This window comes from Jaculus jaculus, chromosome 8, assembly GCF_020740685.1.
Source record: "Jaculus jaculus isolate mJacJac1 chromosome 8, mJacJac1.mat.Y.cur, whole genome shotgun sequence".
NCBI lineage: Eukaryota > Metazoa > Chordata > Mammalia > Rodentia > Dipodidae > Jaculus > Jaculus jaculus.
The window spans coordinates 76,963,509-76,977,418 of record NC_059109.1 but is presented as its reverse complement, the minus strand read 5'-3'; the positions used below and the strand labels follow the sequence as shown (position 1 = coordinate 76,977,418).

At 41.9% G+C, this 13,910-nt stretch overlaps 1 protein-coding gene across 1 annotated transcript in view; it reads right to left on the bottom strand.

Annotated features, from left to right (window-relative positions):
* Positions 1-13,910, bottom strand: part of Tmem132d (transmembrane protein 132D) — a 769,582-nt gene that overhangs the window by 204,542 nt on the left and 551,130 nt on the right. The window contains exon 4 of the mRNA XM_045157859.1: positions 2,395-2,578. Within this exon, the coding sequence (XP_045013794.1) occupies positions 2,395-2,578 (184 nt within the window). The remainder of the gene's footprint in view (positions 1-2,394; positions 2,579-13,910) is intronic.

Here is a 13,910-nt window from a genome sequence, read left to right as displayed (position 1 = left end):
ATGGGATGAGCACAGTATTTTTGGGTCAATCTACCACAGGAGGCTATCTTTCCAAACCTCTGGAGCCATAAAACAGCCCCACAGTGGGAGTCTTCAGACCGAAGGGACACCAAGCCCTTCAGACAATGTGGTAAGGTTTTTCTTGCAGCAGTCAGAGTTCAGTCTCTAACTTTCTCTGATGTCCCTCTTGCTCACAACTTCATTCTAAAGCCAGAGTACTTTTCTACAACCAGAAACGAGTGCACATGACTACCTACTGGCTGCCCTGCAGGGGCTTCCAAATGCATCAGACAATACAACTCTGTACTCAGGCTTCCAGCCCGGTGCCTCTGATTTCAGTCCCTCACCCTATTCTACAGAGTGGGAATTCCTTCTGTTTACAACCAAATATCCCCTGATGAGCAAAAGATTAACAAAAGCAAAATGTTCTAGAAACCATCAATGGAGGATTCAGAAATACCACAGATATAGAGTGAAGGGAACTCCTCAGACCAAAAGAGTTTGAATTCAGTTCATTCAATCCAGTTCAAGGATCAGTGATGCCTGCATGCTGTCTGAGGATCAAGGATCAGCCATGTGTGCATGCTGTCTGGGGGTCAACGATCAGTGATGTGTGCATGCTGTCTGAGGATCAAGGATCAGCCATGTGTGCATGCTGTCTGGGGGTCAAGGATCGGCGATGTGTGCATGCTGTCTGGGGGTCAAGGATCGGCGATGTGTGCATGCTGTCTGGGGGTCAAGGATCGGCGATGTGTGCATGCTGTCTGGGGGTCAAGGATCGGCGATGTGTGCATGCTGTCTGGGGGTCAAGGATCGGCGATGTGTGCATGCTGTCTGGGGGTCAAGGATCGGCGATGTGTGCATGCTGTCTGGGGGTCAAGGATCGGCGATGTGTGCATGCTGTCTGGGGGGTCAAGGTAGGCGATGTGTGCATGCTGTCTGGGGGTCAAGGATCAGCGATGTGTGCATGCTGTCTGGGGGTCAAGGATCAGCAATGTGTGCATGCTGTCTGGGAGGCAAAGTAGGCGATGTGTGCATGCTGTCTGGGGGTCAAGGATCGGCGATGTGTGCATGTTGTCTGGGGGTCAAGGATCAGCCATGTCTTCATGCTGTCTGGGTTGAGGATGGTGAAATCTGAGGTAATAAGTAAGCCCTTTGCTGAGAGAACATACAGCCTTGCTGTCAGGTGTCACATGTAGTTGCACTGAGTGGCAGAGTGAGCATAATCATATCTATTGCTTTTTGCATGTCTGCTATAGGCTGGAGTCCTTCTAAGGGCCCTTTAGTGTCTGATTGATGGATTGATTTTTGTAGTGCTGGGAATCAAAACCAAGGTCTTGAGCAAACACCCAATCACTGAGCTCCAGCCCTAACTATAGCTGCTGCCATCCTGCAGTCAGTGGCTAGCATGGCTCTCTACCCTGTGCAGATAAATCATGGGACTCCATGATGTAAAGCTGCACATCTGGGAAGGTTAGTTGTTTGATCCTTCTCTATAAGAGGCTAAACAAGACCAGTTAGAGAACAGCATGCACTCGGCACCAAGGTGAACCATCTCCCTGATGTGGGAATGCAGGTGTAGCTCATCACTTTGTAAAACCTGTTCTCCTCTTATTTCTTTGTAGCAGCATCTGCCACACATGACAGCTTTCTTCACAGGTAGGTGTGGCCACTTGCATAATTGAACCAAGTGTTTCCCACAGTTCTAAGTCTGTGAAGTTCTTAAGATGGTGCACATTTATCAAATCATCAATGATACTAAAAGACAAACCCATACCTACTACTTGGAGTTTCTTTTCTAAATACAATCTCTTTTTTGTTTGTTAGCATGCAGAGTTTTAGGTATTATTATGATATTTTCAAACATGATTGCCTCCCTTTACATGCATACCAATAAATATTACAAGTTAGGATCCACATTCTAGAGTATGATAGAGAACATGAGGTTTTAGACTTTCTGAATTTGTGTTACCTTTCTTAATCTAATTTTTTCCATATCACTCTATTATGGAAATCAGTATGGAGATTTCTCAAAAAAAATTAGAAATAGGACTGCCATATGATCCCATTGCCACTTCTGTGCATATACTCAAAGACTCTAAGTCCTTTTACAGAGACACTGCTCATCCATGTATACTGCAGCTCCATTCACAATAGCTAGGAAATGGATCCAGTCTAGACATCCATGAGAATAGATAATGAAAATGTGGTACACATGAATTTTACTCTGAATATAATCTTAGAAATATTATTTAGAATGCACAGCATTGGCTGTTTGCAGTAGGCTCCATTTTATGCCCATCTTGCTTCTTCTCACTTGTATCCCCTTCCCAGTTTGAGGCAAAGTAATGAATCTTCCCCTTCCCCTTTCCAGTTCCTGGAGTTCTCTCTTACCATGGCCAGTGGTATGACTCCAATCAATTCCTTCTGGCTAACGTAGATCTTGGACACCCCCAAGTCAGACGTGATCTCTCCTGGGTATTCAACTTGCCATGTGACAAGTTGTGTGGTGGGTGGATCATTGGGCCCTTCAATCTCAATGTCAATCTGCATGACTTCATATGAGGTGCCATCCGCACTGTGGAAGAGAAGCAGAGGAGAGCAGCAATGAAGGACAGAGATGCAGTGCCTGCCTGTGTCTGTGTTTATGTGTGCCCAGCCAAGAGCAGTTTAAGGACAAACCCTGTTCAGGTGCTTCACAGACTTGCCAAGGCTCAGGTGCCACCACTCTGGGACCCAAGCTCCTTCTTCTTTTAGCTTCTTGGCACGCCTAGGGCAGACTGAGTAATGACAGCAAAGAGTGGCTATGTTTCCTAGATACCTTCTGACCCTCTCTCACTAAGGAAAGCTCTTTCCCTCGCTCTCATCTTTGAAAAGTTTGGACTTTCTAAAGCTATAGTGAGTAATTTGAATATCTAGGATTTTAAGGGTATCTGGGGTTGATGTGGCTGCTCTAGGAAGGGTGAGATAGGATTGTAGGGAAACAGAAGGGAAACATAAGTAAGACCTTAGGGGCAAAGAATTGGAGCTGATATGCACAGAGAAGCAGTCAGACGTCATGGGGAGACTGGAGTAATCATGACAAATGCAAGTTTTAGACATCTTAGTTTCACAGGTGTGCCTCTGGAAATGAATCCAAGTTATATTTCTAGAATGCTGTTACCAGCTCTTTTTGTGGTTTAATTAACTGGCTACTGCTTCAGCCTCTTAAGAACCAGTTTTTTTATAATGTCTATTTTTCCCTGTGACAGGTAAAAAGGAAAATTGTTCCATACCAGGCTCTCTCAAGGAAGAAGTAAAGAAAGTGCAAGAGAGCACTCACAGATGGGCTGGCTGAGTAGAGATTTTAGGCATTATGATTGGCTGGATTCATTTCTAATGACTGTAGTTTTATATCTGCAAAAGTGACATTGAACTATGACATTTAGAAGTGTGAGCTGTAATGTTTTATAATCATGGAAATATATTTATCACCATTCAACCCATATAAGCTCTCACAAGGAAACTTAGCAGGTCATCTTAAATAACAGGGCTGTAGAGCTGGGGACATGGCTCAGTGAGTGAATATGGTCTTACCATGAAAGCCACGAGAACCTGAATCTGGATTCCCAGTACTCACAAAAATGTCAGGCATGGTGATGTGCACCTACAGTCTGAGCACTGGAGAGCTGATAGAAGTAGAAGGAGAATCCCCTGAGGTTTATTGCCTAGCTAGTCTAGCTGAATTAGTGAGCTCTAGGTTCAGTGAGAGACCCTGTCTCAAAAATAAGGTGAACAATAATTGGATAAGACACATGGCATCAACCTCTGACTTCTGTCTGCAGCTGTATGCACCCACACATACAAACATGTCTATACACATGCATACACATGCCACATACAACACAGCTCATCTTTTAAGAAGCTTCCTTTACATAAACCTCAGGAGTATGAAGTGCCTGTTCATCATGTGTATTTTTTGTTGTTGTTGTTGTTGTTGTTTGAGGTAGGGTCTCACTTTAGCTCAGGCTGACCTAGAATTCACTATGTAGTCTCAGGGTGGCCTCGAACTCACAGTGACCCTCCTACCTTTGCCTCCCAAGTTCTGGGATTAAAGGTGTGCGTCACCATGCCCAGCTTTCTATCATGTGTATCATTTTCAGGATATTCCAGCAGGCTCTATCTTGGAATCCCCTCTAGCTCCTACCCATATGCACAGATCCCAAAGAACCAGAGGTAAGGTATGATTTTTGACCATAAAAGACACAATGACATACTTGTTTGTCTTATTGGAACTAGCAGTCTCACTCCAGTCAGTCTGTGGACACTGATTTAAAAAATTGCAAGAGGTGGGAATCACACCCATCCCCACCCAGGAATAACCTTGACCAAGCGCCTGAAACCCTGTACTTCAAGGGGTGGGGACCACACTCCACCAGGAGTAACCTCGACCAAGGGCCTGAAACCCTGTACTTCATTTTGTTGCTCTCTTGTATTTTTATTATTTGAATTTTCATTTTGATTTTTCTCCCATTTTTTGTCTTAATACTTGTGTTTTAGCTGTTTAATTGTGTTTGAACTTGTATCTTGCTGTAAAGATTGTTAGGCGTAGTATCCTTGCTCTAAACCTAACATACAACATTTTCTTTGTTTCTTTTTATACTTCTGACATATATTTTCCTTTTAATTCTTACTTTGTTTCCCATTCCCTCCTCACTTCAGTAACCTTTAGTCTCTAAAACTATAAAATACATTTCTCCCAACCAGTGCCCTAGTGCCACTGTCTCCAAGGCTAATAGGAGACAAAATTGAAGTGTACTGTACAAGGATCCTCTCTTATATTTAGCATGGGCTGCTGTCAGACTATTATATGTGCTACTGCAGTAGCACATATAAATATAAAATAAAACATAAATCCAAGTGAATAGAATTCACCCAGAGGACTTACATCAAATTTATCAAACAAAAACAGTGGGGAAAGGGGGGGGGGTGAAACATAAAGGGCACATAAATCCCAACACATGTACAAAGTACACCTACAAACATGAAACAACAATCCACCATGATGTCCCAACAAGCTCACAAACTTCCCAGGGCTGAAAACAAAGGTAATAAGAGCTGGAATGCAAGAAAAGGAGTCCAGAGTCCTGCTTTTTAAAAAGGATCAATGGCCATGTAGAGGACTCAAGTAAGCAGATGAATGAAGTTAAGAAATCAATACAGGGTCTAGGCAAGAACATCACAAAATCAATTCAGGACCTAGAAAAGAAAGTTACACAAAATGGATGAAATTATTGTTAACTTGGGATAAAAAATTTTTGAAACATAGATGAAAAAAGATCATCAATGAAATTGAGATACTGAAAAAAAGCCAAATGGAATTTTTGGAAATAAAACAATTAATCAAATAGCAATAACAATAAAATAATGGAAAGTATCATCAATGAATAGTTAATAAGACCAGAATTAATTTTAGTATCAGAGGACAAGGTAAAGACAATAATATATATCGTTACATGACCAAGACATCTAAGAATCTAAGAATCCATAGGGTAGAAGGAACTGAAATAAAGTCTCAGGCTTAAATAAAATCTAATGGCTTAAATAATTTATTCTATAAAATTGTGGTTGAGAATTTCTCAAATCTGTATGGTGTTCCAAATTAGGTATGCCCCACAAACTCACATGTTTTGAATGCATGATCCCTAGCTGATGGCAATTTTGGAGGTGGAGCATTGCTGGAGGAGGTGTGTTTCTGGGGGTGGGCCTTGGAGTGTTATAGCCAGCTTCCTCTTGCCAGAGTTCAGCTCCCTCGGTTATTGCTGTTTCCACCTGCTATGTCAGAGGTGATATCCAAGCCCTGTTCATGGCACTATCCTCTGCCATGATGAAGCTTCCCCTTCAGACTGTAAGCCAAAATAAACTCTTTCCTCCAACAAGCTGCTTTTGGTAGTGTTTTTGTGCCACGAACCAGAAGGTAACTATAACATTATGAAGTGGAGATTTATTCATAAGAGGCATTTAGAAATCTAAATAAACATGTTCAGAGAAGAGCCTCATCATGCCATATCAGTAAAAAATAATGTAAAAAATATAAATCAAAGAAGCAATACTAAAAGGTGTAAGGGAAACATGTCAACTCATATAATATGGGAGAAACATTAGAATAACAGTAGATTTTTTCCATCAGCAGCCCTAAAGCCAGGAAAACGTATAATGATTTATTTCAGGCCCTGAAAATAAACAGCTATCAACCAAAATTGTTATGCTAGGCAAAGTTATGCCCTAAAACTGATAGAGAAAAAGCAAATCTAAAGGCAAGCACAAATTAAGCCAATTCATGAGAGCCATGCCATCACTTTGGGAAATGCTCTCTCTCTTTCTATTATTGTTCTTTAAATTTTATTACATTGGATTACATAAGTACATTTTAATGCAACTATATGATGTATTTGAGTATATCACCTCCCTATACCCCACTGCCATTCCTTTTCTCACCTTTGGAAAGTTCTTAAAGGATGTAAGAAGAAATACCATTAAATTCATGAGGACACTGGAAATATATTTTGTGAAAGGAACAGATGAGCAGAGAAGAGCTTAGGTGCCATCAATCACATCTAACACAGCAAAATTTTAAAACCAACCCCACCAAACTGTCAATGAATAAAAGAGATAATTACTGAACAGACAATTCTCAGAAGAAATACAATGAATACATGAAAAGTGTTCAACATCCTTAGCCAATAGAGGCATGCAAACTAAAGCTGCTTTGAGATTCCACCTCACTCCAGTCAAAATAACGAAAACAAAGAGGGAGGAGAAAAGAGGAACCTTTATTCACTGCGGGCATGTTAACTGGTATAGCCATGTGATGATTAACAGTGATTGTCAACTTGACAGCATCAAGAATAGCATAGATCTAAGTCTTGTGGCATGTTTATGAGGGGCTTTTATAGATTAGGCTAATTGAGATTGAGAAGATCCACCCTGAATGTGTGTGGCACCATCCTATAGGCTGAGAGTATGGGCTGAATAAAAAGAAGGCAGGCAGAGCACCAGCATTTATTTCTATGCTACCTGACTGTGAATTCAATGCCACCATTAGCTTCACAATTCTACTGTCATGTTTTCCTCACCACAACGGACTGTACACTTGAGTACTGAGACAAAATAAACCCTTTCTCCTTAAGTTTCCTTTGGCAGGTACTTTGTCACAGCAACAAGGAAAGCACCTAATACAAGCCACTGTAGGCATTGGTATGGAGGTCTCTCAAAAAAAATAATGTAACTGCCATATGACTCAGCTGTGCCACTCCTGGACATATACCCAAAGACTTCTATACACTACCATAGAGATACTTGTGCATTCATGTTTATTGCTCTGTTGACAATAGGTAGGAAATGGAATCAATGTAGATATCCATCAAGTGATGAATAAAGAAAATGTACATATACACAATGGAATTTTATTCAGCTCTGTAGAAAATGAAATTTGCTAAAAAAAAATACAGATGGATCTAGACACTATTGAATTAATTGAGGTGACTCAAAATTAGAAAGATAAATACCATGTGTTCTCCATCATATGCTGATTCTAGCTTTTAAGTTTTACACATGTGTTTGTGTGATGTGTGAATGTGGGTATAGGTCATGAAATTATAAAGCAGACTATGAGTGTGGAAGAAAGTCTTTAAAGAAAGTAGGAGGGGCTGGAGAGATGGCTTATTGCTTAAGGCACTTTCTTTTTTTTAATTTTTATTAGCATTTTCCATGATTATAAAAAAATCCCATGTTAATTCCCTCCCTCCCCCCCATACACTTTCTTCTTTGAAATGCCATTCTCCATCCTATTACATACCCATCACAATTATTGTACTTACATATATACAATATCAACCTATTAAGTACCCTCCTCCCTTCCTTTCTCTTCTAAGGCACTTTCTTGCAAAGTGGGATTCCTTGGTTTGATCCCCCAGTCTCCTCGTAAAACCAGAAACACAAAGTGGCAAATGCATCTGAAGTTTGTTTGCAGTGGCAAGAGATCCTGATATGCTCATTATCTCTATCTCACTCTCTCTGTTTAAGTCTTTCCATATCAAATAAACCTCTCTTTTTTTAAAGGTGGAAGGTAACCACCCAAGTGATGTGAAAGTAAAAAGGAAACACTTGGGGTGAAAGGGTACAAGCAGGGAGGCACAGTAGGATGGGAAGTAGTGCAGAATGATGCTGATGCAGTCAGGTTTGCATTGCTGGCAGAAATCACCTGACCAAGAGCAAGTTGTGGGGAAAAGGAGGTTTATTTTGGCTTACAGGCTTGAAGGGGAAGCTCCATGATGGCAGGGAAAAGGATGACATGAACAGAATATCAGCATCATCCTGGCCAACGTCAGGTGGGCAATAGCAACAGGAGAGTGTGCTAAACACTGGCAAGGGAACACTGCCTAAAAGACTCATAAGCCTGCCGCCAAAAATATACTCCCTCCAGCAGGTATTAATTCCCAGATCTCCATCAGCTGGGGAACTTAGTACTTAGAACACTTAAGTTTATAGGGGCCACCTGAATCAAACCACCACATTCCGCCCCTAGACCCCATAAACTGATAACCATACATGATGTAAAATACAATGCATTCAGTCCAACTTAAAAAAATTCCATAGTTTTTTTTTTAATCAATTTTATAGTTCAAACATCCCCATAGTCCAAGATCCTTTAACTGAACAATTACATCAACAAATCTCCTCCAAAAATCCATAATGGCACAGACTAAACATTCATACTGTAAAAGATGGCTTTGGACATAGCAAAGAAATATTCAACCAATACAAGATTTAAAATAAACAGGTAAAATATCAAACTCTGTAGCTTCAAGTCCAACAATTCTAGTCAGTGATAAATCTCCAGGTCCAATAATTCTAACCAGCAACAAGTCTCTGGAGTTCTAATTCTGCCCTTCCAGCTAGACTACTCATAATCCTGGAAAACTTCAACCAGGGCTGGCAGCTCTTCTTTGCAGCTGTCTCATGGTTCTGGCATCTCCACTGGGTCTCCACTGCAAGCCATGGTTCATCCTCATGGCTTCATGGGGTCCTCATGCAGGCATCTAGCAAACATGCTTCACACTGCCCTTGGCTATTTCTAAAACACAAGACTGTGTTGCAGATTCAATGACCCTCTCTTTCCTGAATTTTTTTTTATACTCCATAATACCAGTAGGGTGCCAATTTGTTCATCCAGGTGGGAATGAAGCAGACTTTGCAGAACAGGACACTCCTTGAGCACTCAGGTCCCTTGAAAAGAGTCTACATTCTTCCTGTTGCCCCAGTGCAGGTGAGCTGGCCCAATCTCAATGGTTGTAACCTCTCAAACAATTTTCAGGTGAATAGGCAGCAGTTTAGACCCAAAGATTTCATTTTTAATGTGCCATATCCTTCTGCTCATACTAGTTCATTTCTAAGCAAAGCAACCATGCACAACTTCTCAGGACATGGGCGTAAAAGCAAGCTTCTCACACAAACTGCTAGCCCAGTCCAAGAAAAGCTCTTTTCACTCTCATAAGCCAAACCTCACAGTCCACAGTTCTTACTGCATTCAGGTCTTTCAACTCTGTCAGAATAGTCCATCAAGCTGTACTTACAGTACTACAAGGTATCTTTTAGGCCAAGGTTTCAAGTTCATACACATTCCTCTTGAAAAATCAACTCCAAGAGGCCAAAGCCACACAGTCAGGTGTCTAGTAGCAATCCCACTCCTTGGTATCACTTTACTGTTGTAGTCAGGTTGCATTGCTGGCAGAAATCACCCAACCAAAAGCAACTTGCAGGAGAAAAGAGGTTTATTTGGTTTATAGGATCAAGGGGGAAACTCCATGATGGCAGGGAAAAGAATGGCATGAACAGAGGGTGGAGAGCAAGCCCTGCCCAACAACAGGAGAGTGTGTGAAACACTGGAAAAGGGAAACTGGCTATAACACCCATAAGCCCATCCCCAACAATAAACTGCCTCCAGGAGGTGTAAATTCCTACAGCTCCATCAGCTGGGAACCTAGCATTCAGAACACCTAAGTTTATGGGGGACACCTGAATCAAACTATCACAGAGGCACTACCAAAAATGTATGAAAATGTCATAATGAAACCTATGTCTTTGTATGTTAATTAAAAAATGAACTAGACCCTTACAGGAAACACCTGAACCACCAGACACTGGAGAGGGTAGGATCAAGACTAACCTAAATCTTCTACATCTTCCCTCCCTCCCTCTCCCCCCTCCCCTCTATCTCTCTCCTCTCTAACTGTTGAATATTAGTTATGTTTTCCCTCAATTTCTTAGTGGGCACTGACGTGTAACCTCCACTTCCAGCTTGGGGCTACCATCCACAATGAGCTTTTGATCAGAGAAACCTACAAGGTTTCCCAAAACAATGACAGACTTCTGTCAGAGTACTTGATGACCCACCAAAGGCCAGTGGTAGGACCCTATTTGCTGAAGACTCCATACGCAGCTGACACATAAAATGGAATGGCATGGTTGGAAGCCAGGAGAGAGTCAGTCCCCAGAAAGTCAGCGTGTCTAGTGCCAGAAGGTGCTACATGGGCGACTGGGGGAAATGACCAATATCTGTCCAAGCAACTCATTGTCTAACCTAATTAGCAACAAATAACCTGATGTGATGCCCACACAAGTGCAATAGTGGCACACAGCCATGGTGAGGAACCAACTGCTCTTGATTTGGCTAACTGATCCCCTCAGTGGTATGAGACCCATAGCTGGAACTGGGAAACAAGTCAGAACCATACCCAAACACAAGCCCACTCTCCAATATCAAGCTACCATCAATCATGGGGTACAACAGGGCTTACACCTATCAAACTGTCTATCAAAAAAGTAAGTGTTATCTCAATTTTCTGGGTGATAACTTACTCTCCATTAGAGAATCTGCTTCTCTTTTTCAGATAGATGCATATCCTGAGGAGAGAGCTGCCCCAACATACCTCAAAAGGGGGCCCAACTGAAACTAAGGACAATTGTGAACCAGATACCAGCACAAAGGGGAAGGAGAACAACACAGAGAAAAATCAACTCCTACCAACTCAGAGAGCCAGAGCCTCAGAGGCCCCCAACACCTCAGCACTGAAGCAGACCAAAAATGAATCCAACATGGCTCAGGGAAATTTTGGGTAAGAGGAGGCAGAAAGAATGTCAGAGTCACATGTTGGGTCATGATTTGCAGAGACATTTATCATACCAATAACTGTGGGCTAACTCCACAATGCACGGCCCATTTACATCAACAAGGAGGGTCCAATGGGAGGAGGTAGGTCATAGATGAGCCTAAACAATGGTACCAAACTGCCTGTATTTGCTGAAAAGAAAACTAACAAATTAAATTTTAAAAAAATGAACAAAAGAACAAAATGAGGGACTGGGGATGTAGCTGTTGATGAAGTGCTTGCCTTATGAATATTAGGACCTGATTCCCAGTAACCAGGTAAAATGCTGGGCATAGTGGTGTCTGCCTGTAATCACAGCACTGGAATGGTATAGGCGGGAGGATCCCTGGGGCTCACTGGACAGCCAGCCTAGTCTAAACAAGCAAAAACGAAAACTTGTGATTTGCCACATATGCACGTGTCGAGACTGGAGCCCTTGTGTCATCCTCAGGAACACTGCCCACGTTTCCTTGAGATGGGGCTTCTCACTGGTCTCAAACTTACTAGTTTGGCAAGACTAAATCTTCTTGAACAGAGATGAGTAGCTAGTTAACATGGACAGCTCCTCATTTCCCAGTAGCTTTTCCTTGTGTGGACTCCGCTGTTGGTTGGATTCAGCATCTTAGTCATTTTCCTAGAAAGGGATTCATCCAAACAAATGTAGTCAAACTTGTTGGCCATGAGTGGCCAGAGCCCTTCCAGGAAGCACAGCTGTGGGTAAGCTCAGGCACACACAGCAACCATGTTCTCCATGACCACAGGTCAGTAGCTCAAGGGCAAAAACCGAACTTGAGGTTTTCAGGACCTCAGTAGAAACCAAGACCAAAACAATTTACATATAGTTTTCAAATCTTTTCTTTTTTTTTTTTGGTGGCACACACTTTTATTTATTTATTTTTTATTAATTTGTTTTGTACTCAGGGAATACAGTCACGTTGGTACCATTGTTCACCTTCTCCATGTCCTACCCCCTCTCCCTGGTCCCTCCTTGTTGGGTCATGCATTGTGGAGTCAGCCCATAGTTATGGGAGGAGGAAATGTCTCTGTGCATCATGACCCAACGTGTGGTTCTGACATTCTTTCCACCCCCTCTTCTGCAAAATTTCCCTGAGCCATGTTGGGTTTGTTTTGGATATGCTTCTGTGATGAGGTGTTGGGAGCCTCTGTATCTCTGGATATCTGATTTGGTAGGAGTTGATTGTTCTCTGTGTTGATCTCCTTTACCCTGGTACCAGATTCACCATCTTGAATTCACCCGATTTTGTGTGGTTTTCAAATCTTACTTTCGAATTCTCATGCTTATTCTCATTCTTATTTTAGGATTCTCTAGTTTATATCTTGTTTTACATAATCATCAAAGTATTCCAATAAAAAATCTTACTTTCAGTTTACAGAAGCAAAACTTAGTGTCAAAGAAGGCAAACGTCTCTTCACAGAATATAGGTCTAACTAGGCTGACCTGGAACTCACAATATAGCTGTGACAGTTAATTTCTATTGCCAACCTAATTGAATTGAAAACCAAATAAGAGACATACCTCATGGGCAGATCCCTGAAGGCATTTCCAGGAAGGATTAACTGAAAGAGGGAGACCTTCCACCAGAGTACATGACAACTTCTTCCCAGCAGCCTACTTTTAAAGAGACTCCAGGACAAAACAAAGCCCCTTTCCTGGGTGCCATTGCTCCTTGCTTTTGCATGCATCTACCTTGTTGCTGGCATCCTTTAGTGGACATCAAAACCCAGCTTCTTCTTAGACTGCAGACCAGCAGCTCTCTAGAAATCCTCCTGTCCTACAACCCCAGATTGAGACTGCTTAGGATTCCAGCCTCATGAACTGAACAGCTAATGGGTTCCCAGACTCTAGCTTTCATGCACTCATTGCTGAACAGCTCAACCCATGCCCTATGTCAAGCTAACAAATCTCCTTGGTAACCTGTATTCATTCTACTTCTCTAGAGAACTTTGACTCATTCAGTAGCCCAGCTTGAACTCATGGCAACATACTGCCTCAGCCTCCTAAGTACTAGAATTACCGGTGAGCCACCACAACTTGCAAGGATGCTCGCTCTTGATTATATGTTCCAGTCTTTTCACAGTGTGAAAACATTCAGGTGCATGGGAATGGGACATGCAGGGCAGCCTCCCTCTCCAGCACAAATACAAACAGCATGCTGCATAGAGATTATTGAGACCCAGGCCCTGGATTTGAATGCTTAAAAAAAAAACGTCTACAGATGCAAACTGAGCAGACTTGAAACAAGACACTTTGAAATTAACTTTGCCTTTAGGGTCCTCTTCCAACTCTTTACATCCTATGAAGTTTCAGTAAATCAAAGTAGAGCATTAGATATGAAAATTTTACCATTCATTTGGAGAGATCAAAAGACATGCAGAAATTGACCAGAGAGCTCCACAATTATTTGCAGCAGAATACCTGAGGTGCAAGCCAATGTATTGTAAAGATGCCTATATTAGTTTCCACATTAGAAAACCAATGTATTAGGGTAGGTTTTAAAAGCACAGCAATGGTCAAACCTCACTGTGCAGCCACCCACATGGGCAGCTGGCTTCCAGCATGTGTGTAAGTGCTGCCATCACCGGAGAGCTGAGATTGGAAGGGGGAGCAGAGATAAATTCCATTGCCAATTTAGTTTTGTCCAGATGCTATTTTTTAAAGTATAAACTTGTGAAATTTCTGGAAACAAAAGTGAATCCAGA